Genomic DNA, 27,587 nt, shown 5'->3' with positions numbered 1-27,587 from the left:
GCAATTTGAGTGCATCAAAAACGCAGGAAAATGCGGACTCTCTGACACACTGTATTTAATGTTTTGATACACATTATCTCTGTTATTACTAAATACATTTGACACAGACTTAAGCTATTGTCCAATATCTTCATCCACATTGGAGTCATTAAACACTGCAGTGACAGCTCCAGCTTACTCAGATGTGCCCAGTTTCACTATCCAGCATCTAAATAGTCGAGTGCGCTCTCTCTTGTGAGAGCTCTTGTTCTTTGAGTTATTGCTCTTTGGTTATTCAACATAAGCATACTTTAGAAAGATTTTTTGTTTAGTTTATTCCTTGGCAGCCACTTGCTTGAATTTATTGCAACTATACAAAAAGCTTCACTCTTATGAGATGAGATGTGCATCTTATTATGTCTCTTCCCCTCTGGGGGAGATATATTGTTTTTGCCCTGTCTGTCCATCCTTCCGAGCAAACGATTGATACCTTAGGTGGTAGGAGGTGTGGCCTAGGACAGTAGAAATCCTTTGTATTCATTCCGTAACCACTTTTGTTGTTTTCAAACAATGGAATGACCACCTAATACCAAATCGTATGGGCGTCCATCCATCACACTTCATTTCCGATCAATAACTGGAGAACCATTTGACCTAGAACCTTCAAACTTCATAGGATGGCAGAGCTTATGGAGTAGACGACCCCTATTGTTTCTGGGGTCACTCCATCAAAGGCCAAGGTCACAGGAGCCTGAACTTGGAAAACCATTTCCGATCAATAACTTGAGAACCACTTGACCCAGAATGTTGAAACTTCATAGGATGATTGGACATGCAGGGTAGATGACCCCTCACTCTGTTAAAGGTCAAGGTCACAGGGGCCTGAACTCGGAAAACCATTTCCTATCAATAATTTGAGAACCACTTGACCCAGAATGTTGAAACTTCATAGGAGGATTGGACATGCAGAGTAGATGACCCCTCACTCTGTTAAAGGTAAAGGTCACAGGGGCCTGAACATTGAGAACCATTTCCCATCAATAATTTGAGAACCACTTGACCCAGAATGTTGAAACTTCATAGGATGATTGGACATGCTGAGTAGATGACCCCTATTGTTTTTTGGGCCACTCCATCAAAGGTCAAGGTCACAGGGACCAGAACATGGAAATCCATTTCCAATCAGTAACTTGAGAACCAATTGACCAAGAACTTACAGAGTAGATGACCCCTATTGTTCTTTAGGCCACACCGTCAAAGGTCAAGGTGACAGGGGCCATCCATCTGTCACACTTCATTTTCGATCAATAACTGGAGAACCATTTGACCTAGAACCTTCAAACTTCATAGGGTGATAAGGTTTACAGAGTAGATGACCCCTACTATTTTAGGGGTTATTATATCAAAGGTCAAGGTCACAGGGACCAGAACATTGAAAACAGTTTCCAATCAATAACTTGAGAATCATTTGACCCAGAACCTTCAAACTTCATAGGATGATAGGACTTACAGGGGAGATTACCCTTATCGTTTTTGGGGTCACTTGAGCTAAGGTCAAGGTCACAGGGGCCTGAACATGGAAAACCATTTCCGATCAGTAACTTGGGAACCACTTGAACCAGAATGTTGAAACTTCATAGGATGATTTGACATGCAGATGCATGTAGATGACTCCTATTGATTTTGGGGTCACTTAAATACAAATACATGACATTATAAAATATTCTGTTGCGCTTTACAATTATATAACACACATTTAAAATATATACATTCAAAATATGAACAGGATTCTAGAACTTAGATTTAGAGATTTAGACATGTATAAATACTATTTTATACCACTACTGATATTTTGTTTTTCAACAAGAGCACACTCATTGTTCATGAAACTGACTAAACAAATGTGTTTTCAGTTTTGATCTAAAGCTGGCTTCAGACTAAATGCCTTTCAGATAGCTAGGTAGATTGTTCCACCATTTGGGACCAACGATCTGTCTGCTAATTTTGTTCGCCGTCTAGGGATGTTAAAGTTAGTGTCACTCTGTGAGCATAGTCTGTACCGTTGTCGAGTAAGTACAAACATTTCCCTCAGATATACTGGAGCTGTATCATTGATGACACGGAAGACTATTACTAGGACTTTGAACATGACTCTAGCCTTAACTGGAAGCCAGTGTAATTTTTTCAGAAGTTCAGCACTTGGCTGTTCCTAGGAAGCATTCGTGACTAGACTCGCTGTAGTTTGTTGATTTGGTAGGCTGGAATTTCGGTAAATAAACTGTTGCAGAAGTCAATGTGAGAATGAACCAATCCAGGGGCCTGAACATGGAAAACCATTTCCAATTCATAACTTGAGAACCACTAGGCCCAGAATGTTTGAACTTAGTGGGATGATTGGAGATGCCAAGTATATGATCCCTATTGCAGCCAACCATCAGTGTCTCTTTGACTTTTGCTCTTGTCCCCTATTGACTTCTTGCCTATTTCGACTATGCAGTGGGGGAGACATGCTCTTTTCTACAAAAGCATCTTCAAGTTTTCATATTCCAGTCAGATGATTTTTAACCGAGTTATGCTCTTTGACTATTCAACATTAGTAAATTATAGTGCCATCGTTGTCCAGAGTATTTCTTAGCAACCATTGACTGGAATTCTTCTAAAATTCATAGGAAGCTTCACTCTGAAAAGGAGATGCACATATTTTGTTCATTTGTTTGGTTCAATAATTTTTCACTGAGTTATATCCCTTTCATTATTCAACATTAGTATTCTTTAACACCATTTCTGCTGGAATTCAGAAAATTTTTTAGGAAGCTTTTACTTCAAGAAGAAGATGCACATGTACCACTTCAATGATTTTTGGTGGCTGCTAGCTGCCACCAGTGTCAAAAAGAATACTCTGTTTGAAAAATCTTGTCAGTTCTTAAGACCATCCTAACAACACAACCAAAAATAGTTCCAAGCTTTCTAGGTAAACAATTATCTACACAACGTGCATAATTTGAAAAGCTACAATATATGCCTTAATACCATTTTTAATGTAAATTCGGCGACTAAAATCAATACAAACTGAGGTTTACAAACGTTTTAATTAAAACAACAACGTGTATGAATACAAATATGCAAATTTATGGTCACGTGAATAAACGATGACCTCATGTCACCTGAACTGGAGCGATGATATTGATTAGCTATCGCATAGTACTGCCCCAGAGGTCACGTAGCTTATAACTTGAAAAAGGTAGCTTATGTATATAGAAACCTAGCCTGGGAATCCAGACTGACAATTCAATAATGTTTCCTAACCGCAGTGTCACATGTATAACTTCCGAAATTTAAGGCTTTATTTGATAAAGAATAGTGACTTCTGATAGCAATAATCCGCGGCTAAAAATAGAAACGGAATTTCAACGGAAAAGTTTCCAAACATTTCCGGTCCATAGACAATACCAGTTTGTACTGCTGATAGCTTTTCCAGCAAGTTGTAATACTTTTCAAATATGTCAGAACAAACTTAAATTTCGTCATAGCTATCGAATTGTAAGATATTGTATTAATGCAACCCTAGTGATCTAAGGATGTTACTGAATTTTCGACTGCATTGTCTCGTTTTTGTTTCAAGCACGCAAAAATATGACCGCATGTTGATTAGGCTATTTATAGAAAATCGATAATCAGCAGTGATATGGATTTCCTCAGGCGTTAATACTGCCAATTAACACTAATTAGTGCAAATTTAGTGAGATGATTTATGAACAGAACAGTACTTTATTGATATGTACAGTTCATCGTTATATCAAGAACAAAATATACTAAAACATGCTTACAATACGAAAGTGAACAAAAATGAAAGAACATTCAGTTAAAATTCATTCGATATTGTTTGCAGTGTGACCTGCCGTGAGAATCAAAGACATGTATGTTTTCTAAATAATATTCCCTAACGGATAATCTTCCTTCAGCAAATGTACAATATAAGATACTATATGTATGCATAGATACACATGTATTCGGTATAATTTCGTCTGACAAAACACGTATTATCAACGTGGAAACCCACAGGTCGCCCAAGCTGAGAAGTGTTTCAAGCTCGCTTTGACTAAGTGGTGCTACTGTATCACGATTTCATCAACTTGTAAGCCCATGAACGTGGGCGCAGCGATGATACTAATACTCGCCTTTTTGAAAAGGCAATGTGTCAGACTGTAGCAAGTCGTCGGATAACAGATTTGACCAACTTAAAAATTGAATTGTTTCAAGACAGATTCTGCTCACTTCAGCTAAATTCATTCGAGTCGCACCATGAGAAAAACAACATAGTGCATTTGTGACCAGCATGGGCCCAAATCAAACTGCGGATCCATACACCACTCTGGTCAGAATCCTTGCTGTTCGCTAACGCACTATGCTGGTTTTCTCATGGTGCGTCTCTATATATCTGGATACAAATATATGTATAAAAAGTAAAACGGTTTCGTTTCGCCAGTTACATATTTTCGACTTTTTTCTCGGTCTGACTAAAGTTGTAAGTTCGTCTGACTTAATGTCCAGCATTTTTGCCAAGGAGTGATAATTTATGCACCTCTAAAATACACTAGCTGCAGAACTGACATTCTGAGGTGCATCTGTGGTGCATGTTTGTGTTGTTTTCTTTCACAAAAGTCTCATAAAAACCACAGCTATCTGATACGGACTAAATCAGTGTGTATAATAATTCATGACAGACACTGCCCAAAAGCTTTAAAAAGAAATCTTAAAAGCTGAATGATTTGAAAAAAAAGCTTATATTTTTATTCATAGTAAAACATTTTTGATGTAATTTATGTTGTCGTTTTCCTCACAAATAATCAAAACTATTCGTTAAAGACTGAATCAGTGTGTATGTAAACAATGACTGGCAGTGAAAAAGGATTAATTTTGAAACCAAAGCCGAATATTAAAAAAATGCAAAAAAAAGTTCTTATAGTTTATATTAACAATTCCTCAGTTGTCACTTTCTTTGTAATATTTTAAACATTGATTAGCAGCCACCGTCAGCGCTTTGAGCGCTTTGATTCACTGTGTTATTGGCATGTGATTATTCAACATTAATAAACAATAATACCAGCCTTGTACAGAGTTTTTCTCAGTGAAACTTCATAGGAGGCTTCCCTCCCAATGAGATGAGCATGTCTTGAGAGTTCCTTTTCTCACCAACTACTTGCTGAAGTTCTAAGAAATTTCTTTGGAAGCTTCACTACTAAGATGATGTATGTGCCATTTTAATGAATTCTGCTTTTTTTCTAATCATGGTTAGGGGAGCATCCATCAGTTTTACTGATATTCCCTTGTCTTAACTTCGAAATGTTGTGTTTTACTGATATTCCCTTGTCTTAACTTCGAAATGTTGTGTTTTACTGATATTCCCTTGTCTTAACTTCGAAATGTTGTGTTTTACTGATATTCCCTTGTCTTAACTTCGAAATGTTGTGTTTTACTGATATTCCCTTGTCTTAACATTGAAATGTTGTGTTTTAGAGTTTTTGTTGTTGCTCTTTTATCTGCATCACAGAAGTTTTACATGTAAGCAGGTTTCTCTAATTCTCTAAGACTACAAGACCAAATGCTCCTAAACTTCACATGTCATTTGACATCATGTTCACACCCGTTAACCAGTTGCGAGCAAAACAGTTTATGTCGGACAAAACAGTTCTCCGATATTTTTGCCGGCATTTATATTGGGGTAAGTATTTTCGATCCAAGAATCAGTTGGTTCAAAATATGTTAAAGATCTTTATTTCTATAAAAAGTAGCATGAACAATGAGCAAGCCATATGATTCCCGTTTAAAAGTAATGTTTATTGAGTAAGTTATGGCGAGTTAAAAGTATGATTTTGTTGAAAAAATACGAAAACGAAAGTTTATCATGATATATTTGATTCACTTTTCAACTTACGGCTATACTATTAATGTCAACCTTTAAAATAATGTTTGCTCTGAATATTGTCCAAATTTTAACCGACAAAACGCAATATTCAGCGAGTTACAGACATCCAGATAATTTATTATAACATGGTCGAAAAAATGCGTGACGGCATTGCACAGTTCAAAATTATTTGTGTGGCAAGACAGAGCAGTTCCTTGTCTTTTGTGATTTTAGTTTAATAAATAGTGTCTAAATAGTGATATCAAGCTCGGTACTCATTGTAAACTGACAAAAGCAACTGGTACTAGCTCAACAATGTCTCAGTAGGTGAAAATTTAGACAAATGTCAGGCTTGGACTTAGTACCATTATCTATAGACATTTGCGTAGTTTTAATAGCCACGGTATCGGTAATGAAACGTGCATTGTGTCTGTTGTAGGCTGATCACTACCAAATACAGTGTAAGCCTCCGAAATCAGGTCACAAGTAGACCCAAATAAAATATAGTGCATTTTTTCCTTATTTTTAGCTCACCTGTCACATAGTGACAAGGTGAGCTCTTGTGATCACCATTCGTCCGTCGTCAGTCCGTGCATGCGTCCGTCCGTCAACAGTTTCTTGTCTGCACGATAGTGGTTTCATTTATGATTTTATTTTAACCAAACTTGCACACAACTTGTATCACCATAAGATCTCAGTTCCTTTCTTGAACTGGCCAGATTCTATGATGGGTTCCAGAGTTATGGCCCCTGAAAGGGCCATAATTAGCTATTTTGACCTTGTCTGCACAATAGCAGCTTTATTTATGATTTGATTTTTGAGTCGGCTAAAGGCTGAAAGCCTTTTGACGAGTCCTTGCTGTTCAGCGATTCTCTAAATGGACCGAATAACACGTGAAGGGATGTAGTTCCATTAGATTTCTCAAACTTCAAACAGTTCACTGCATGAATGAAGTTAAGTTGTGTCAATTCCCTTTGCTATGACCAATACTGGTACTGATGATAAACCCGGACAGATGATAAAGTCGACCACCTTGGAAATATTTGATTGCAATCGGTTATTTATAAAATTGAACACACCATCTGATAGTTTCCATTTACAACACCAACTGATGTAATTAAAAACAAAATTGGTAAATATTCTGTATAAATAAATGACTTATATTTATCTGTATAAAAAATATTTATCCAAAATTACTGGGGAAGAGGGTGTATTTTTGCGCATGCTCACTTTCACCACATGAAGGCCTGACATTGGGTAACTTTTCATTACTTGATCAGTAATGACTGTTGCAGCTTTTTGGGGAAAGTTTCAATATAATACTAAGAAGAAAATTTTGTAAACGACAAAGTGTTCGAATTTATCATCAGTCAACCTGCTTTCAGTCCCCATTTTACTAACCCCTTTCAGGGCCTCACTTCGTGTGAGTTTGCTAACTAAATATAAATTTGAATTATGCAAAGTTTTCAGCAAATGTAAAGCTTTATTTTGATACCAACCATTGATTACAAATTGCAGAAATAAAAAAGTTACAGGTAAAAAACCTCATTTTCTGTTCGGGTTTATCATCAGTACCAGTATACGATGTAATCTGTCATATTTATGACTTGTAATTGTGCAATACTCGAATGTAACTCATTAAGCATAAATGTGCATTTTAAGAATTGCTCAGGCTTACAAAGCTTGGGTAACATCCAGCGAAAGACAAAAAATAGTTCCACAGGGTTCCAGATAAGATGTGTATTAGCGTAAATTACGTATAGAAATAATGCAAATACGCATGTCTAATAATTTCTAAGCGTATAAAAACGTATATAAAATTACAGAAACGCACACAATGCTTTTTTTAAAACAAAATCTGAATCGTCTGGATGCGTTAGGTAACATACCCGATCAGCCTTAATTCTCCCACATTGAACGTAAACACGCATCGTATGATTTCTATAAACTTTGCGTGGGTTGAATTTTGCAGTCAGTAAACGGATAAATTATCGGAAGAAGAAGCTCTTACTGGTTTGTTTAGTTACTACTGATATTAAAAATGATTTAATTCTTATTTTTCGAGAAATAAACAAATCGGCGAAACATTAAATTGTATTTTCTTGTAGTTTTTGAAATCGAAAGTAGATCGTCTATGTTTGGCTGCTTTCACGAAACGAAACAACTTTTTTATGAAAAGATTTAAATAAGAGGTAATTTAACCGTAAACTTCAATGTCAGATACTGCTGCTAAATGTCTTCGTATCATCACAATTTGTAAAATATATTGTTGAAACTGGAGAAAAGTGTAATCGTATCCGGATATAATATTTTGGGTAAATATCGAGCTGTGTTATGAAATTTTAAGAAAAAAAACTAAAAACTAACTGAAACTGGTAGACTATACTGTCAGTACATCAATCATTAGCTGACTCAGGCCCTTCAGGCCTTTGATTACCAAACTGGCACACAACTTGTATCACCATAAGATCTTAGTTCCTTTCTTGAACTGGCCAGATTCCATTATGGGTTCCAGAGTTATGGCCCCTGAAAGGGCCAGAATTAGCTATTTTGACTTTGTCTGCACAATAGCAGCTTCATTTATGATTTGATTTTAACCATACTTGCACACAACTTGTATCATAATAAGATCTTGGCGGGATTCCTTTATGGGTTCCAGAGTTATGGCCCCTGAAAGGGCCAGAATTAGCTATTTTGACCTTGTCCGCATAATAGCAGCTTCATTTATGATTTGAATTTAATCAAACTTGCACAAAACTTGTATCACCATAAGATCTTGATTCCTTTGTTGAACCGGCCACATCCCATAATGGGTTCCAGAGTTATGGCCCCTGAAAGGGCCAAAATTAGCTATTTTGACCTTGTCTGCACAATAGCAGCTTCATTTATGACTCTATTTTAACCAAACTTGCACACAACTTGTATCACCACAAGATCTTGGTTCTTTTCTTGAACTGGCCAGATTTCTTCATGGGTTCCAGAGTTATGGCCCCTTAAAGGTCCAAAATTGGCTATTTTGGCTTTTGCAGCCATATAGAGACTTCATTTATGGTTTTATTTGATACAAACTTCCAAAATAACTTCAACAACAATAATTCTTGGATTCCATGACAAATCAGATCCGAGCCTAGGTTCAGAGTTATTTTATATCTGATTACCTCCCCTGATTGTAATCAAAATGGATTTATATCAGTAAGTACTTATAGGACTTATTTGAAATTTCATTATTGTCATTAGTTGGACTGAGTCAATCAGGGTAGATAACTATGGACTGATTTTATGTCAAATTACCTCCCTTTATTTCAAATTAAAATGGGTATATCTCCGTAACTAATGAAGATACTGATCTGAAATTTCATTTATGTCAACAGATTTATTTGGCAGATCCTTCTTTTGTTCACTTACAATAATTTTTTTTTTAATTACTTTCCTTTTACGTTACTATAAATAGCTTATGTTTAGTAACTTTTTTATTATTGACCATAGGGAAAAACCGATACCACTTTTCTGTGGTACAACATGGATGGTATCTCCAATTTTTAGGTGTATTTTGACATATCTGTACCTTGTAAGAATTTTTTTTTCTTTTTGGTTAAATTTCTTCCCTTTGTTGTTCCGTTCTTTGGACTTAGATATTTTTTCTGAGGACCTTCTTGTCCTCTAGTGCAATGATAACAGGTGAGCGATATAGGGCCATCATGGCCCTCTTGTTTGGCAGATCCTTCTTTTGTCCGCTTACAATAATTTTTATGTCCCCGAAGGGAGGCATATTAGTTTTCAACTGTCCGTCATTCGTTAGTTAGTTCGTTCGTTAGTCACAATGTTAACTTTTTAAGTGAAGGCACTTTACTCGCGAACCACTGCACCCAGGATCTTCAAACTTTACATGCTGATAGTACTTATTGAGTATACCACCCCTACTGACTTTGGGGTCACCAGGTCAAAGGTCAAGGTCAAAGGGGCCAACGTTAACTTTTTGCATGAAGGCACTTTACTCGCGAACCACTGCCCCAAGAACCTTCAAACTTCACATGGTGATAGTACTTATTGAGTACACCACCCCTACTGATTTTAGGGTCACCAGATCAAAGGTCAAGGTCACAGGGGCCAACGTTAACTTTTTGCATGAAGGCACTTTACTCGCGAACCACTGCACCCAGGACCTTCAAAATTCACATGCTGATAGTACTTATTGAGTACACCACTCCTACTGACTTTGGGGTCAAAGGTCAAGGTTACAGGGGCCAACATTAACTTTTTGCATGAAGCCACTTTACTCGCGATCAACTTCACCCAGGACCTTCAAACTTTACATGCTGATAGTACTTTACGAGTACACCGACCCTACTGACTTTGGGGTCACCATGTCAAAGGTCAAGGTCACAGGGGCCAACGTTAACTTTTTGCATGAAGGCACTTTACATGCGAACCACTTCACCCTGGACCTTCAAACTTCACATGCTGATAGTACTTATTGAGTACACCACCCCTACTGACGTTGGGGTCACCAGGTCAAAGGTCACAGGGGCCAACGTTAACTTTTTGCATGAAGGCACTTTACTCGCGAACCACTTCACCCAGGACCTTCAAACTTTACATGCTGATAGTACTTAATGAGTACACCAACCCTACTGACTTTGGGGTCACCATGTCAAAGGTCAAGGTCACAGGGGCCAACGTTAACTTTTTGCATGAAGGCTTTTTACATGCGAACCACTGCACCCAGGACCTTCAAACTTCACATGCTGATAGTACTTATGGAGTACACCACTCCTACTGACTTTGGGATCACCAGGTCAAAGGTCATGGTCACAGGGGCCAACATTAATTTTTTGCATGAAGGCTTTTTACATGCGAACCACTGCACCCAGGACCTTCAAACTTCACATGCTGATAGTACTTATGGAGTACACCACTCCTACTGACTTTGGGATCACCAGGTCAAAGGTCAAGGTCACAGGGGCCAACATTAATTTTTTGCATGAAGGCACTTTACTCGCGAACCACTTCACCCAGGACCTTCAAACTTTACGTGCTGATAGTACTTTATGAGTACACCAACCCTACTGACTTTGGGGTCACCATGTCAAAGGTCAAGGTCACAGGGGCCAACGTTAACTTTTTGCATGAAGGCACTTTACATGCGAACCACTGCACTAAGGACCTTCAAACATCACATGCTGATAGTACTTATTAAGTACACCACTCCTACTGACTTTGGGGTCACCAGGTCAAAGGTCAAGGTCACAGGGGCCAACATTAACTTTTTGCATGAAGGCACTTTACTCGCGAACCACTTCACCCAGGACCTTCAAACTTTACGTGCTGATAGTACTTTATGAGTACACCACCCCAACTGACTTTGGGGTCACCAGGTCAAAGGTCAAGGTGCTGCGGGGGCATTTGTCACCATTAGTGACAGCTCTTGTTTTTAATTACTTCCCTTTTATGTTACTATAAATAGCTTATTAGTAACTTCTTATTATTGGCCGTAGGGAAAACCCGAGACCACTTTTCTGTGGTACACCTGGATGGTACCTCCAATTTTTAGGTGTATTTTGACATATCTGTACCTTGTAAGAATTTTTTCCTTTTGTTTTTGGTTAAGGCAATGGTACTCAGGTGAGCGATATAGGGCCATAATGGCCCTCTTGTGTTTGTTGCACTAACATTCAGCTTTTGAAAGACGGTAGACTGCCAAGATCTGATATATTAGAAAATAGATTTGTAGAGCTGGTTTTGAAGTGTGATTTATATAGAATTATATACTGGATGCATTTAGTGGTGTTCAGCCTTTAAGGATTTATTATTTATAATGTTTAAAGAGTACAGCGGAGATGACTTTATGCATTTCTTATGCATACAGCATACACTGATGTAAAATACGCGTATATTGATTATATACATTGCCAGTCCATAGTTTATACTATTTTACAAAATATTTTGAAACAAAAACTTGAAAAAAGAACATATTTTTGGATTTTCATGTAATGCCATGCCGGTCAGTACCATACATTTGCTGAATAACTTGGGCTTGTTAGTTATCATTACTATTCGCCCGAGGTCTGAATGTAACCAGCCTATAAATAGTTTATTACATGAGATCAAGTTTTGTTAAATATGGAACACTGCTTGTTTATTTGTTGGTTCAGGGTTTAGCATCGTTTCTTGATAGTATTTCAGTTATATAACATGAGCCTAACTTGTGGTAGGCCTACTACCATGTTCTCCGCCAAAAAACCTGTCTGAGGACGAATGGTTTTAAAAACAAATTGTCTTCTTTCAAATAGTCATAGAGGACGTAAGTTTTGCCCGGGGACTTAAACTCGAACTCACAGCCTCATTATGTATAGCTCTCTCTAATGATCTAAGTGAGTGGCCATTGTTCAAACTATGGACTGGCTATTTATATAAGGATTCTTATAGTTGTTAAATTAGTCTAAACATCCAATCAGCTGCCAGATATTTCCATTTTTACTCACTTGTTGGATTAACATACCGGGTTACAGAGTTCCGGGTTACAGAGTTCCTACCAGTGAGTCAGCAAAGACACTTACTGATTTTCACTGCTTTCATTTTATTACTGCAAAATGCAAATTTATTAGATGTTCAATAAATGATCTGCTGTTGTCAGAATATAAACATTACTTTTTAAGAGATACGAGCTCGATATTACTTTTTAGACACTGTTTGTTAAACTAAATACAGAAAAGACACAGAACTGCTCTGTCTCGCCACACAAATTATTTTGAACTGTGCAATGCCGCCTCACTTTTTTTCAACCATGTCATATCTGGATGTCTATAACTGGTTGAATATTGCGTTTTGCCAGTTAAAAAGTTGAACAATATTCAGAGCAAACATTATTTTACAGGTTGACGTTAATACTATAGCTGTAAGTTGAAAAGTGAATTAAATATATCACGATAAACTTTCGTTTTCGCATTTTTTCAACAAAATCACACTTTTAATTCGCCTTAACTTACACAGTATACATTACTTTTAAAAGGGAAACGCATGGCATGTTCTTTCTTCATGCTACTTTTTATAGAAATAAAGATCTTGAACATATTTTGCACCAACCGATTCTAGGATCGAAAATACTTACCCTAATATAGATACCAGCAAATATAATGGAGAACTGTTTTGTCCGCCACGAACTGTTTAGCTCACAACCGGTTAACGGGTGTGATGTTATTGCCTTAAGAGACAAGTTACATAATTATAGCTTTTATTTTGTCATAATTATGCCACTTTTTTACTTAAAAATTTCGGTTAAATTTCTGCATTCAAATGTCATGGCTTCAAAAGGCAAGTTACGTCACTCTTTAATTAAAATTCTGCCCATGTTTGTGAATGTTTTACATGTGAGCATGATTTTATGAGACTACTTGACCAAATATTTTCAGATTCTACTCACATCTGTGCCATCATGAGATTACCGTACATAACCGCTTATAAGACACACTCGCTTATAAGACGCATCCGGAAATTGGACGTGCAATCTGGGGTCTTTTCCACTAACCCTCGTATAAGACGCGGTCATTTTTTGATATCAACAATGTCAAAAATTTGTAGAAATGCATTATTTTTCGAACATGATGTGTTTTGGAAAAAAATAAAATGGTAAATCGCCAATTTTTTTTTTGTAAAAAAAAAATGCAAACTTCAGTCATTAAGTTTTAAAATATATAATCAGCTTATATACAATTATTTTTCTGTGATAAACACATTGAAATGAATTAGAAACAGAGAACTTACGTCTACAAAACAGCCGAAATTTTGACGATATTTGCCGACGTTGCACAATGAAATAAAATAAGGTATTTTTAAAAATATATTTTTATGTATAATAAAATGCATAAGAATAACCAAGATACGACGAAAATACCGGTACGTCTAGAAAAGTTTGGCGTTATTCACCAAGATTATTCAAAACTTTGCAGACTTGTTTAATAAAACTTTAATCCTTTTTTGTATGTAATAAAATACATTTTAGCTCCTAGGAAACGGCGAAATTACGTGTACAAATCGGCTGAAATTTTGCCGATATTTGCCGATATTATTCAACGAAATAAAATAAAGTCTTTTAAAATGTATTTTTATGTGTGATAAAATGCATTTAAATAACCAAGATTCGGCGAAAATACGTCTAGAAAAGATTATTCAGGAGTCTGCAGACTTGTTTTATAAAACGTAATACTTAACAGAATGTTTTAAAATCCTATTTTATACGTAATAAAATACTAGAAAACGGCAAAATTACGTCTACAAATCGGCCGAAATAATATTGCCGATTTTATTGCTGGGCTTCCAAACATGACACGTGTCAGTCAATCATAGCTTGACATCTGCCAGTCAAATACAGGTATGCCCTCTTCAATATATTATCCAATCATGTTCGAGTTTCGAGTAGCTAGGCATCTCTACATTTGGCAAGAAGATTAGTCCAAAATAATTTCCGTTTGCCATTCTTTGAAGATACCGGAGTTTGACATCAGTCAGTGTCAATCACAAAGCTGTTTATTTGCTGATCTGAAGCATCAAATATTTCATAACGAGTGTGTTTTAACACCCTAAAACATTTCTCTGTAATTGGCGCCAACTAACTTTTAATTGTTTTCGGGCTGTGAAAATATTTCTATGTTCAGTTACTGTCCATTACAAATTACAAGTTAATTTAAAGCCAATACATTCTGGTGTTTTAAAAGGAAAAATAATACATTTGTAAAAAAAAATATACTTTTGAATCGTAAAATAAGATAGGTTCGATTTTTATAGTGGGCCGAAATATGGTACGTGCCGTTACAGATTTTATCACCGCTATGCTAATGGCTGCCGAAAAACAAAGTAGCGGTTTGCAGTGACAGAAATAAAGATGTACTGAGCTGTAATTTGAAGATTTTTTAAGACTTTCTTTTAATTTTCTTGTAGAACTCGCTTATAAGACGCGTCCCACTCTTTGGACTGGAAATATGACTCCTAAAAATGCGTCTTATAAGTGGTTATGTACGGTACCTTACGATGTCAGGTTTCATAACTCTGGCTTACATTTTGGTAAAATTATGCCCCATTTTCACTTAGAAATTTGGGTGAAAGTTTTGCATGTAAGCAGGTTTCTCAGGAACGATTGTACTGATTGCTGTGGACTTCTTTGTAATACCCCAGTCACACATACGGCGCGGATAGCTACGTCTAGCCACGGACAGAAACGTAGTAATCCGTATCGATCCGTACCTGAGCCGTACCTTAAAGTAGTAATCCGTATCAGTCTATACCAATCTGTACGGCTCAGGTACGGATCGATACGGATTACTACGTTTATATCCGTGGCTAGACGTAGCTATCAGCACTGTATGTGTGACTGGGGTATAAGTGGCATCATTTGATTTATCCCAAGTTCAATACTTTCAAAATTCTAGATCTCTACAGCAGCTTAATCATCAACTAAGAATTGCTGTAGGAATAGCAAAAGTTCTAATTTTATGACAAATTGCATGCTGACATATATAAACACTATAGACAGTCAAGCATTATGACCTCTGGAAAATTGATCTACATGTGTGACATGGTAGCTACAAGAGTTGATCAGAAACACAGAGTTTATATAGGTTGATGTGACTGCAGAGGCATTCTGAATATCAGTATTTTAATTTGATCTTGTTTTCAACGTTTCAGTCTTCCGAAAGTGAGACAGAATTGCCTATCAGAGATTCCTCGTCCAAGTTCACACATATTCCTCGAAAATACATTGTCAGGTTAAATATATTACAAAAAGTGCTCAAGTTGTCAAACCCTGGGTCAAAGGTATTCTATTTTTATTACTGAACAATTTGGAGTCTTTTATAACTATTTTCATAATATCTGCCATTATGCACAGAAGTTCATTTTCTTTAAAGAAAGCCAAATCTGGTACTTTTCAAGTAAAATAATTATTCTTAGATTTTGTAGAATGTGACACTTGGAAGGTTTAGTTGCCTAATTCCGTTTGATTTTTATGCCCCGCTTCGAAGAAGGAGGGGTATATTGTTTTGCTGATGTTTTTCGGTCTGTCGATCCATAGACCAATCGGTTTCCAGATAATAACTAAGAACGCTTGGGCCTAGGATCATGAAAGTTGATAGGGAGGTTTGTCATGACTAGCAGATGACACCTATTGATCTTGAGTTCAGTAGGTCAAAGGTCAAGGTCACTGTAACCCGGAATAGTTAAATGATTTCCAGACGATAACTTGAGAACATAAAGGTCAAGGTCACAGTGACCTGGAACAGTTAAACAGTTTCCTGTCGATAAGTTGAGAATGCTTGGGCCTTTTTCTGGATGCAATCTAAACAATGTTAAATACTATAACTGAAGCTAATTTATGGTTGCTGCCATCCAATTTCCTTAAAATCCCTACAAGATGAAAATGTTGTCTGATTAATATGGTTAGCAAAAAATTTTGTTATGGAAAGGTCAAGGTCACAGTGACACAAAAAATTAAGATAAATTCCAGACCATAACTCATTTGGCCTAGGATGAGTTTTTAGGCATGTTTGTCATGACCAATAGATATGAGCCGTTTGATTTTGAGGTCATTAGGTCAAAGGTCAAGGTCACATAGACCCAGGACAGTAGAACTCTCTTTGCCAAATAGAGAATGCTTTGGTCTAACCTCACATTTGATACAGAGGTCACATATGACTGGTAGATGACCCATAATTATTGATTTGAGGTCAGTATGTCAAACATCCAGAGAACAGTGATCAAATAATTTCTCCTTTTGCAGTTACTGAATGCATCAAGGGGGCAATTTGTGTTCTTGTTTAAAGTTTTAAAGTTTCAAGGATATGTTTTGATATTTGTAGGGCAGACTGCACAATTCAAGAATTGTTACAACATGTTTAAGCATTTTGACAGTACTTGCTACTTATGCTAGTGATCAACAAATGTCATGGTAAATTCAATATTGTTTATTCATTGTTCTTCATGAGTCATTGTAATATAAGAAAGACATAAGGGGCCTTGGTTGATGAGCAGTTAAGGTAGTACATTGGGTGCATTTTTCATTGTGTGTAACATGGTTTGAAATAATGGTGTGTTCAATGAAAAATGGTTGATGAAATACCCGTAGTTCAGTGATGTGGAAGATAACAGTTTGATGTTGGCCAAAAAGGGTTAAGTCACACACAAGGTAAAACTTGTAGCCTTTGGGATATTGAGACCAAGTTTAGTACATATATAGCTTCTTGGAAACCTATGTATGATATGCATTCTAATCACTGTGGTCTTGATCAAGGTAGCTGTTACTTAATACAGAAAATTGTTTCTGATCAATAACTTCATTAAGGAATAGGGTATTGCATCCAAACTTGGAATTTAGGAAGCTTGCATGGAGGCCATGGTTTTAGATGTATTTTGGGTTGCTTAGATCAAGGTCAAGATCATCATTACATGATATTGAAGAGGGTTGATTTTCTCACAATAACTGATGTAAGCAGCCCAAACTTGGTAATTATGTCTCCCCCAGTGACATATTATTTTTGCCCTGTCCGTCGTCTGTCAGTACGTACGTCACACTTCATTTCTGAGCAATAACTGGAGAACCATTTGACCTAGAACCTTCAAACTTCATAGGGTTGTAGGGCTGCTGGAGTAGACGATCCCTATTGTTTTTGGGGTCACTCCATCAAAGGTCAAGGTCACAGGGGCCTGAACATTGAAAACCATTTCCGATCAATAACTAGAGAACCATTTGACCCAGAATGTTGAAACTTCATAGGATGATTGGTCATGAAGAATAGATGACCCCTATTGATTTTTGGGGTCACTCCGTCAAAGGTCAAGGTCACAGGGGCCTGAACATTGAAAACCATTTCCATTCAATAACTAGAGAACCACCTGACCCAGAATGTTGAAACTTGATAGGATGATTGGTCATAAAGAGTAGATGACCCTTATTGATTATGGGATCACTCCGTCAAAGGTCAAGGTCACAGGGGCCTGAACATTGAAAACCATTTCTGATCAATAACTAGAGAACCACTTGACCCAGAATGTTGAAACTTAATAGGATGATTGGTCATAAAGAGTAGATGACCCCTAACGATTTTGGGGTCACTCTGTGAAAGGTCAAGGTCACAGGGGCCCGAACATTGAAAACCATTTCCGGTCAGTAACTTGAGAACCACTAGATCCAGAATGATGAAACTTCATAGGTTGATTGGTTATGCAGAGTAGATGAACCCTAACGATTTTAGGGTCACTCTGTTAAAGGTCAAGGCCACAGGGGCCTGAACATGGAAAACCATTTCCAATCAGTAACTTGAGAACCTCTCGACCCAGAATGTTGAAACTTTATAGGATGATTGTTCATGCAGAGTAAATGACCCTTATTGTTTTTGGGGTCACTCTGTTAAAGGTCAAGGTCACAGGAGCCTGAACATTGATAACCAGTTCCCATCAATAACTTGAGAACCACTTGACCCAGAATGTTGAAACTTCATAGGATGATTGAACATGCAGAGTAGATGACCCCTACTGATTTTGGGGTCAGTCTATTAAAGGTCAAGGTCACAGTGGCCTGTTCATGTAAAATCATTTTTTGGAAATAACTTGAGAACCACTTGACCTACAATGTTGAAACATAATAGGATGATTGGACATGCAGAGTAGATGACCCCTATTTATTTTGAGGTCACTTGATCAAAGGTCAAGGTCACATGGGCCTGAACAGTGACTTGAGAACCACTAGGCCAAGAGTGTTGAAATTTAGCAGGATGACTGGACATGCCAAGTAGATGATCCCTGTTGCAGCCAACCATCAGTGTCTCTTTGACTTTTGCTCCTGACCCCTATTGACTTCTTGCCTATAGGACTTTGCATTGGGGGAGACATGTGCTTTTTTACAAAAGCATTTTCTACTTAAGTAGCTAGTTAGCTTTCGTAGAGACCAATCGTTTTGTTTCACACTAGGTACCTTGGGTTAAGGTCATTGTTACTAGATATAGATAAATGGTTTTACGATCAATAATGAATTTGCTTGTTAGTCCCCTACTGGTTGAAAACCAGTTTCGGGGACTATAGGAATGCGCTTTTCTGTCGGTCCATCATTCTGTCCTTCAGTCCGTCCACAATTTCGTGTCCGGTCCATAACTTTGTCGTTCATTAAGGGATTTTAATATTACTTTGCACAAATGTTCCCCATGATCAGACGACGTGTCATGCGCAAAACTTGGACCCCTAGCTCAAAGATCAAGGTCACAATTGAAGGTCAAAGGTCAACAGGGCTTTTTTCCTGTCCGGTACATAACTCTCCCACCCATGAAGGGATTCTAATAACACTTGGCACAAATGTTCTTCATAATAAGACGATGTGTCATAAACAACTTTCAGAACCCTAGCTCAAAGGTCAAGGTCACACTTAGCAATCAAATGTTAACATGGCATGAACAGGGTCTGTTTCGTTTCCGGTCCATAACTCTGTCATTCATTAAGGGATTTTAATATCACTTGGCACAAATGTTCCCCATGATGAGACGACGTGTCATGCGCAAATCCCAGACCCCTTGCTCAAAGGTCAAGGTCACAATTGGAGGTCAAATGTCAACAGGGCTTTTTTCCTGTCCGGTCCATAACTCGTCATCCATGAAGGGATTTTGATATTATTTGGCACAAATGTTTCCCATGATAAGACAACATGTCATGCACAAATCCCAGACCCCTAGCTCAAAGGTCAAGGTCACAATTGGAGGTCAAAGGTCAGTTGGGGTTTTTTCCTGTCCGGTCCAGATCTCTGTCATCCATCAAGGGATTACAATATTACTTGGCATAAATGTTCCCATTGAGGAGACAACATGTCATGCATAACACCTAGAACCTTAGCTTAAAGGTCAAGGTCACACTTTGAGATCAAAGGTCAATAGGATTTTTTTCCTGTCCAGTCTATAACTTTGTCATGCAAAACAGGATTTGAATATCATTTGGCACAAATATTCCCCTGGATGAGACAACATGTCGTGCGCAAAACCCAGGCCTTAGGTCTAAGGAAAAGGTCATACATAGAGGTCAAAGGTCAAATTCAAGAATGACTTTGTCCGGAGCATTTCTTCTTCATGCATGGAGAGATTTTGATGTAACTTGGCACAAATGTTCAACACCATGAGGCACCACCCTTGTTTTTAGAATTACGTTTTAGAATTTTGTTTTTACTATAAATAGATTATATTGTAACTTTTTTATTACTAGCCATAGGGAAAAATCGAGACCACTTTTCTGTGGTGCAACATGCATGTTACATCCAATTTTTATGTGTATTTTGACCTATCTCCACCTGGTAAAGAGTTCCTTGTCGACTTACATTATAAAAAAATTTTTTTTTTTTAAAGATTAATTTCCCTTTGTTGTTAATATCAATAACTTATATGATATCTTTTTATGCCCCCGAAGGGAGGCATATAGTTTTTGAACCGTCTGTCTGTCAGTCTGTCGGTCTGTCCGCAATTTTCGTGTCCGGTCCATATCTTTGTCATCGATGGATGGATTTTCAAATAACTTGGCATGAATGTGTACCACAGTAAGACGACGTGTCGTGCACAAGACTCAGGTCCGTAGCTCAAAGGCCAAGGTCACACTTAGACGTTAAAGGTCATTTTTCATGATAGTTGGGCGTGTCCGGTCCATATATTTGTCATCCATGGATGGATTTTCAAGTAACTACGCTTAAATGTGTGGCACAGTAAGACGACATGTCGCGCGCAAGACCCAGGTCTGTAGCTCAAAGGTCAAGGTCACACTTAGATGTTAAAGGTCATATAAACAACTGTAGGTTTTTATATATGCAAATTTTAATCCAAGTGCTTTGTTATAACATATTGTATATATAGAACAATATTGTTCATACATCATTGACAGATATCAGTTCATTATGTTATACTGCAGTAGAGAAAATTATGTACCTTCCAGTAGGGGACTTTGTATTGCATGGCAATACTTCATTCACTTGTTATATTTAGTTTGTTATTGGGAGAGAGTATACAGAACTGTATTTATTAGTCCCCTACCGGTTAAAAACCAGTTTCGGGAACTATAGGATTGTGCTTTTCCATCAGTCAGTCCAACTGTCTGTCCGCAATTTCCTGTCAGGACTATAACTCTTGTTATTCATCAAGGGATGCGCAAAACAAGGACCTCTAGCTCAAAGGTCAAGGTCACACTTGGAGGACAAAGGTCAACAGGGCTTTTTTCCTATCTGGTCTGTTACTCAGCAATCTATGAAGGAATTTTAATGTAACTTGGCACAAATGTACCCCATAATAAGATGATGTGCACAACATTCAGACCCTTTAACAGTCAAGGTCACACTTGGCAGTCAAATGTTAACGGCATGAACAGGGTCTGTTTCGTGTCCGGTCAAGGGATTACAATGTTACTTGGCATAAATGTTTCCCATAATCAGACATGTGTGCAATACCCAAAACCCTAGCTCAAAGGTCATGCTCACACTTTGAGATCAAAGGTCAATAAGTTTTTTTCCTGTCTGGTCCATAACTTTGTCATGCAAAATAGAATTTAAATATTAGTTTGCACAAATATTCCCCTGGATGAGGCAACTTGTCATGCGCAAAACAGACCTCTAGCTCAAAGGTCAAGGTTGCAACAAGTTTTTTTTCTTGTGCGGTCTGTAACTCGACAATCTGTAAAGGGATTTTTAAGAGGCCTCTACTGGTTCTTCACAGGAAAGACAGCTTTGCGTGTATCGGTGCTATACAACGGGCACATTAAAGAACCAGACTGTCTATTGGCAAAGAGCTAGGCTAAGTTAGCCGGGCAGGCCTGTATCTAAAAAGAATTTCTCTCTATCTGTTCTGGGGGCTTTATCTTACTCTGTCCCTCTGGTCAGATCGCTCTGTGTCTGTACTAGAAGAGGATGAAGGTCACACTTGAAGGTCAAAAGTCAAAGTTTATACAACATTGACAGATATCAGGTCATTATGTTATACTGCAGTAGAGAAAAATAGTTGCCTTCTGGTAGGGGACTTTGTATTGCATGACAATACTTCATTCACTTGTTATCCCCCGCCGATGGCCCCGGGAGGGGGGTATTAAAATGGCGTTGTCCGTCCGCAGCCATTTCTCAGTAACTACCTGGTAGAATTTCATGAAACTTGAAATAAACATGAACCAACATACTGCGATGATGCCCGTCTAGTTTTTTTTTTTGATTAATCAATTTCCCTTAGAGTTATTGCCTTTGATTTAATGAAAAAAGTCCGTCCGCAGACATTTCTCAGTAACTAGCAGGTAGAATTTCATCAAACTTTAAATAGACATGAACCAAGATACTGCGATGATGCCCTTCAAGTTTTTATTCGATTGGTCAATTTCCCTTAGAGTTATTGCCCTTGATTTAATGAAAAATGCACAAAAATGTACGTCCGCAGTCATTTCTCAGTAACCAGCAGGTAGAATTTCATCAAACTTGAAATAGACATGAGCCAACATACTGCAATGATGCCCATCAAGTTTTTTAGCCCACCATCATCAGATGGTGGGCTATTAAAATCACTCTGCGTCCGTGGTGCGTCCGTCCGTCATTCCGTCCGTCCGTCCGTCCGTCCGTCCGTTAACAATTTCTCGTTATCGCATCTCCTCAGAAACTACTGGGGGGATTTTGACCAAACTTTGCCAGAATGATGTATTGGTACCCTAGTTGTGTCCCCCTGAAAATCAGACTGGTTCAACAATTTATGAGTGAGTTATGGCCCTTTGTTTATTTTTATAATTTATATAGATTTATATAGGGAAAAACTTTGAAAACCTTCTTGTCCAAAACCACAGAGCCTAGGGCTTTGATATTTGGTATGAAGCATCATCTAGTGGTCCTCTACCAAGATGATTCAAATTATTTCTCTGGGGTCAAATATGGCTCCGCCCTGGGGGTCACATGGTTTATATAGACTTATATAGGGAAAAACTTTGAATGACCTCTTGTCCAAAACCACAGGGCCTAGGGCTTTGATATTTTGTATGTTACATCATCTAGTGGTCTTCAACTAAGATTGTTCAAATTATACCCCTAGGGTCAAATATGGCCCCGCCCTGGGGGTCATATGGTTTACATAGACTTTTATAGGGAAAAACTTTGAAAATCTTCTTGTCCAAACCACAAAGCCTAGGGCTTTGATACTTGTAATGTAGCATCATCTAGTGGTTCTCTACCAAGTTTGTTCAAATTATCCTCCTAGGGTTAAATATGGCCCCGCCCCGGGGGTCACATGGTTCATATAGACTTATATAGGGAAAAGCTTTTAAAATGTTCTTGTCAGTAACTACAACATTCAAACTTGGACCACATGTATGGTTTTGAGTGGCAAGATGAACCTTGACATGAGTTGACCTTGATTTTGACCTAGTGACCTGCTTTCACATTTCTGTAGCTACAGCCTTCAAATTTGGACCACATGCATAATTTTGTGCACTGGAAAAAACTTTGACCTTATTTTGACCTAGTGACCTACTTTCACATTTTTGAAGGTACAGGCATCAAATTTGGACCATATGCATAGTTTTTGTGTTCAAAATGAAATTTGACATTGATTTTGACCTAGTGACCTACTTTCACATTTCTCAAGCTACAGCCTTCAAATTTGGACTACATGCATAGTTTTGTGTACTGAAAAAAACTTTGACCTTGACATTGACCTAGTGACCTACTTTCACATTTTTGAAGGTACAGGCTTCAAATTTGGACCACTTGCATAGTTTTGTATTCTGAAATAAAATTTGACCTTGATTTTGACCTAGTGACCTACTTTTACATTTCTCAAGCTACAGCCTTCAAATTTGGACCACTTGCATAGTTTTGTGTACTGAAATGACCTTTGACCTTTACATTGACCTAGTGACCTACTTTCACATTTTTAAGGTACAGGCTTCAAATTTGGACCACATGCACAGTTTTGTATTCCGAAATAAAATTTGACCTTGATTATGACCTAGTGACCTACTTTTACATTTCTCAAGCTACAGCCTTCAAATTTGGACCACATGCATAGTTTTGTGTACTGAAACAAACTTTGACCTTTACATTGACCTAGTGACCTACTTTCACATTTTTGAAGGTACAGGCTTCAAATTTTGACCACATGCAGAGTTTTGTATTCCGAAGTAAAATTTGACCTGGATTTTGACCTAGTGACCTACTTTTACATTTCTCAAACTACAGCCTTCAAATTTGGACCACTTGCATAGTTTTATGTACCGAAATGAACTTTGACCTTAAGATTGACCTAGTGACCTACTTTCACATTTCTGTAGCTACAGGCTTCAAATTTAGGACCACATGCATAGTTTTGTATACCGAAACAAATTTTGACCTTGACATTGACCTAGTGACCTACTTTCACATTTTTGAAGGTACAGGCTTCAAATTTGGACCACTTGCATAGATTTGTGTTGTGTATGGAAATGAAATTTGACCTTGAGCTAGTCAATAAGTCTTGAAATTTGGAACACTCAAAAATGGCACATTGGTGGGCGCCAAGATCACTCTGTGATCTCTTGTTTTTGATTGGTCAATTTCCCTTAGAGTTATTGCCCTTGATTTAATGAAAAAACCCTGTCTGCAGCCATTTCTCAGTAACAAGTTTGTAGAATTTCATGAAATTTGAAATAAATATGAACCAACATACTTTGATGATGCCCGTCATTTTCTTTCGGCGGGGGATACCAATTCATCGAATTTGCTTGTTACATTTAGTTTGTTACCCGTGTTATCGGAGGAGAGTTTGCAGAATTGTATGGAGACAGAAGCTGACCCTAACATTGTTATACATGCACTGCAGCTGTTTAAAGCTTTACTCAGAAACAACCTGATTGTATCATCATTGTGTACAAATACTACAGGTAAGTTGATCTAACAGGAACGAAGTTGTAAGTGGAGGCCTATACTGGTTTCAGGTTGTCTGTCTGGTCTCCTGTCTGTCCATCCGTCCACCATCTCTCCTCATTCCCTTGACACAGTTTAATGAAACGTCACACAAGTGATCAGTAACAACAGTAGTCATGCATGGTGCATACTAGGTTTTTTCAGAAAAAAAGAGTTACGGGACTTCTTTACACAAGTCATCAGTAACAACAATAATTGTTCATGGTGCATGTTAGTTTTGTTTGGGTTTTTTTTTTTTTTTTTCCAGAAAAGAACTTTGCAGAGTTATGGGACTTTGATTTTTGTTACTATACTATATATATAGAGTCTGCATATGCAATCTTGTGCACACCTAATTTCCTGAACCCATGCACACATTTAATGAAACTTAATACAAGTGATCAGTAGTAACCCTAGTTGTGTATGGTGCATGTTAGATTCTTTCAGAAAAAAATTCTGCACAGTTATGGGACTTTTTTTTTGTTAACATACTATATACATACAGACTGCATATGCAATCTTGTGTGCGCCTAATCTTCCGAACCCTTGCACACAAGTTAATGAAACTTCACATAAGTGATCAGTACCAACCCTAGTAGTGCATGGTGCATGTTACGTTCTTTTAGATAAATAATCTGCAGAGTTATGGGACTTCGTTTTTTGTTACTAAACAATATACAAAATACATGTGAAGTTTGATCATATTTGTTTGTTTTTCTTGTGGTTACACACCATACATCCCTTTGTTCACACTTTCTTCTAATGATAACTCTCCTGAAACCATTTGGTGGAAGTTAAGGAAACTTGGCTGAGATGTTCACTGCATGTTCCTTGCATGGTCCTTGAAAATATTCAAGAATCTCAGAAACAAACCACTTGCCTGATTTCAAAATAATTTGATAGAAATGTTTCTTGGGTGACCTCCTACCAAGATTGTTCAGATTATTGTGATTTTTAGCTCGACTATTTGAAGAATAAGTAGAACTATCCTACTCACTATAGCGTCGGTGTTGGCGTCACACCTTAGTTAAGTTTTTCATGCCAATTCATATTTTTTGTAAACTATTTGACATATGGCTTTGAAACTTTTGTCACTTGTTTATTATAACAGTTTCTATCTGAAGGCAAGAGTACATAACTCTGTCAAGTATTTTGGTTGAATTATGGTCCTTTTTGGACATGGAAATTTGTTCATTTTTCATATAAGTCCACTTTTTAGCTCACCAGAGCACAAAGTGCTCAGGGTGAGCTATTGTGATCGTCACCGTCCGGCGTCCGTCCGTCCGTCCACACTTTCCTTTAAACATATCTCCTCCTAAACCAACAGGCCAATTTTGATGAAACTTCACAGGGATGTTCCTTGGATGGTCTTCTTTAAAAATTGTTCAAAGAATTGAATTCCATGCAGAACTCTGGTTGCCATGGCAACAGAAAGGAAAAACTTTAAAAATCTTCTTCTCAAAAACCAGAAGCTCTAGAGCTTAGATATTTGACATGTAGCATTGCCTAGAGGACCTCTACTAAAGTTGTTCAAATCATGACCCCGGGGTCAAAATTGACCCCGCCCCAGGGGTCACTTGATTTTACATAGAAAAATCTTCAAAATTTTTCTAAAAATAAACCAGAAGGCCTAGATCTTAGATATTTAACGTGTAGCATTGCCTAGTAGACTTCTACAAAGTTTGTTCAAATCATGACCTCCGGGATCAAATTGACCCCGCCCAATGGGGTTACTTGATTTTACATAGAAAAATCTTCAAATTTTTCTAAAAATAAACCAGAAGGCCTACAGCTTAGATATTTGACATGTAGCATTGCCTAATGGACCTCTACAAAATTTATTCAAATCATGACCCCCGGGGTCAAAATAGACCCCGGCCCAGGGGTCATTTGATTTTACATAGGAAAATCTTCAAAAAATTTCTAAAAATAAACCAGAAGGCCTACAGCTTAGATATTTCACGTGTAGCATTGCCTAGTGGACCTCTACAAAATCTGTTCAAATCATGACCCCAAGTTTGACCCCGCCCCAGGGGTTGGGGCGGGGTCACTTGATTTTACATAGGAAAATCTTCAAAAATTTTCTAAAAATAAACCAAAAGGCCTAGATCTTAGATATTTCACGTGTTGCATTGCCTAGTACACTTCTACAATAAAATTTCAAATCATGACCCCCGGGGTCAAATTGACCCCGCCCCATGGGGTCACTTGATTTTACATAGGAAAATCTTCAAAAAATTTCTAAAAATAAACCAGAAGGCCTAGATCTTAGATATTTGCATTGCCTAGTAGACTTCTACAAAAAAATTCAAATCTGGATCCCCCAGAGTCAAATTTACCCAACCTCAGGGGTCACATGGTTCATATAGACTTATATAGGGAAAAACTTAGAATCTTCATGTCCATAACTTACATCATTCAGATTTGGACCACATGTATAGTTTTGAGTGGCAAGATGAACCTTGACATGAATTGACCTTGATCTTGACCTAGTGACCTACTTTCACATTTCTCGAGCTACAGCCTTCAAATTTTGACCACATGCATAGGTTTGTGTACCGAAAAAAACTTTGACCATGTTATTGACCTAGTGACCTACTTTCACATTTTTGAAGGTACAGGCTTCAAATTTGGACCACTTGCATAATTTTTTGTTTCCGAAATAAAATCTGACCTTGATTTTGACCTAGTGACCTACTTTCACATTTTTTTGTGGACTTACAATTTTTTTGGGGGGATTTTTTTTAAGATTAACTTCCCTTAGTTGTTACTATAAATAACTTATATTGTAACTTT

The 27,587-nt window shown here is 37.5% G+C and overlaps 1 protein-coding gene across 3 annotated transcripts in view; it reads left to right on the top strand.

Moving 5' to 3' along the window:
* Positions 1-27,587, top strand: part of LOC123551455 (uncharacterized) — a 99,281-nt gene that overhangs the window by 52,575 nt on the left and 19,119 nt on the right. For 2 of the 3 annotated variants that reach the window (XM_045340402.2, XM_045340401.2), the window contains exons 11-13: positions 15,563-15,691; positions 16,732-16,820; positions 24,624-24,769. In XM_045340402.2, coding sequence (XP_045196337.2) covers positions 15,563-15,691; positions 16,732-16,820; positions 24,624-24,769 — 364 coding nt within the window. The remainder of the gene's footprint in view (positions 1-15,562; positions 15,692-16,731; positions 16,821-24,623; positions 24,770-27,587) is intronic. The other variant, XM_045340403.2, reaches the window with a different exon arrangement.

This window comes from Mercenaria mercenaria, chromosome 4 (genome assembly GCF_021730395.1).
Source record: "Mercenaria mercenaria strain notata chromosome 4, MADL_Memer_1, whole genome shotgun sequence".
In the NCBI taxonomy this organism is placed as follows: Eukaryota; Metazoa; Mollusca; class Bivalvia; order Venerida; family Veneridae; genus Mercenaria; species Mercenaria mercenaria.
The sequence above is the reverse complement of the archived record's forward strand: the minus strand, read 5'-3'. Positions and strand labels throughout refer to the sequence as shown.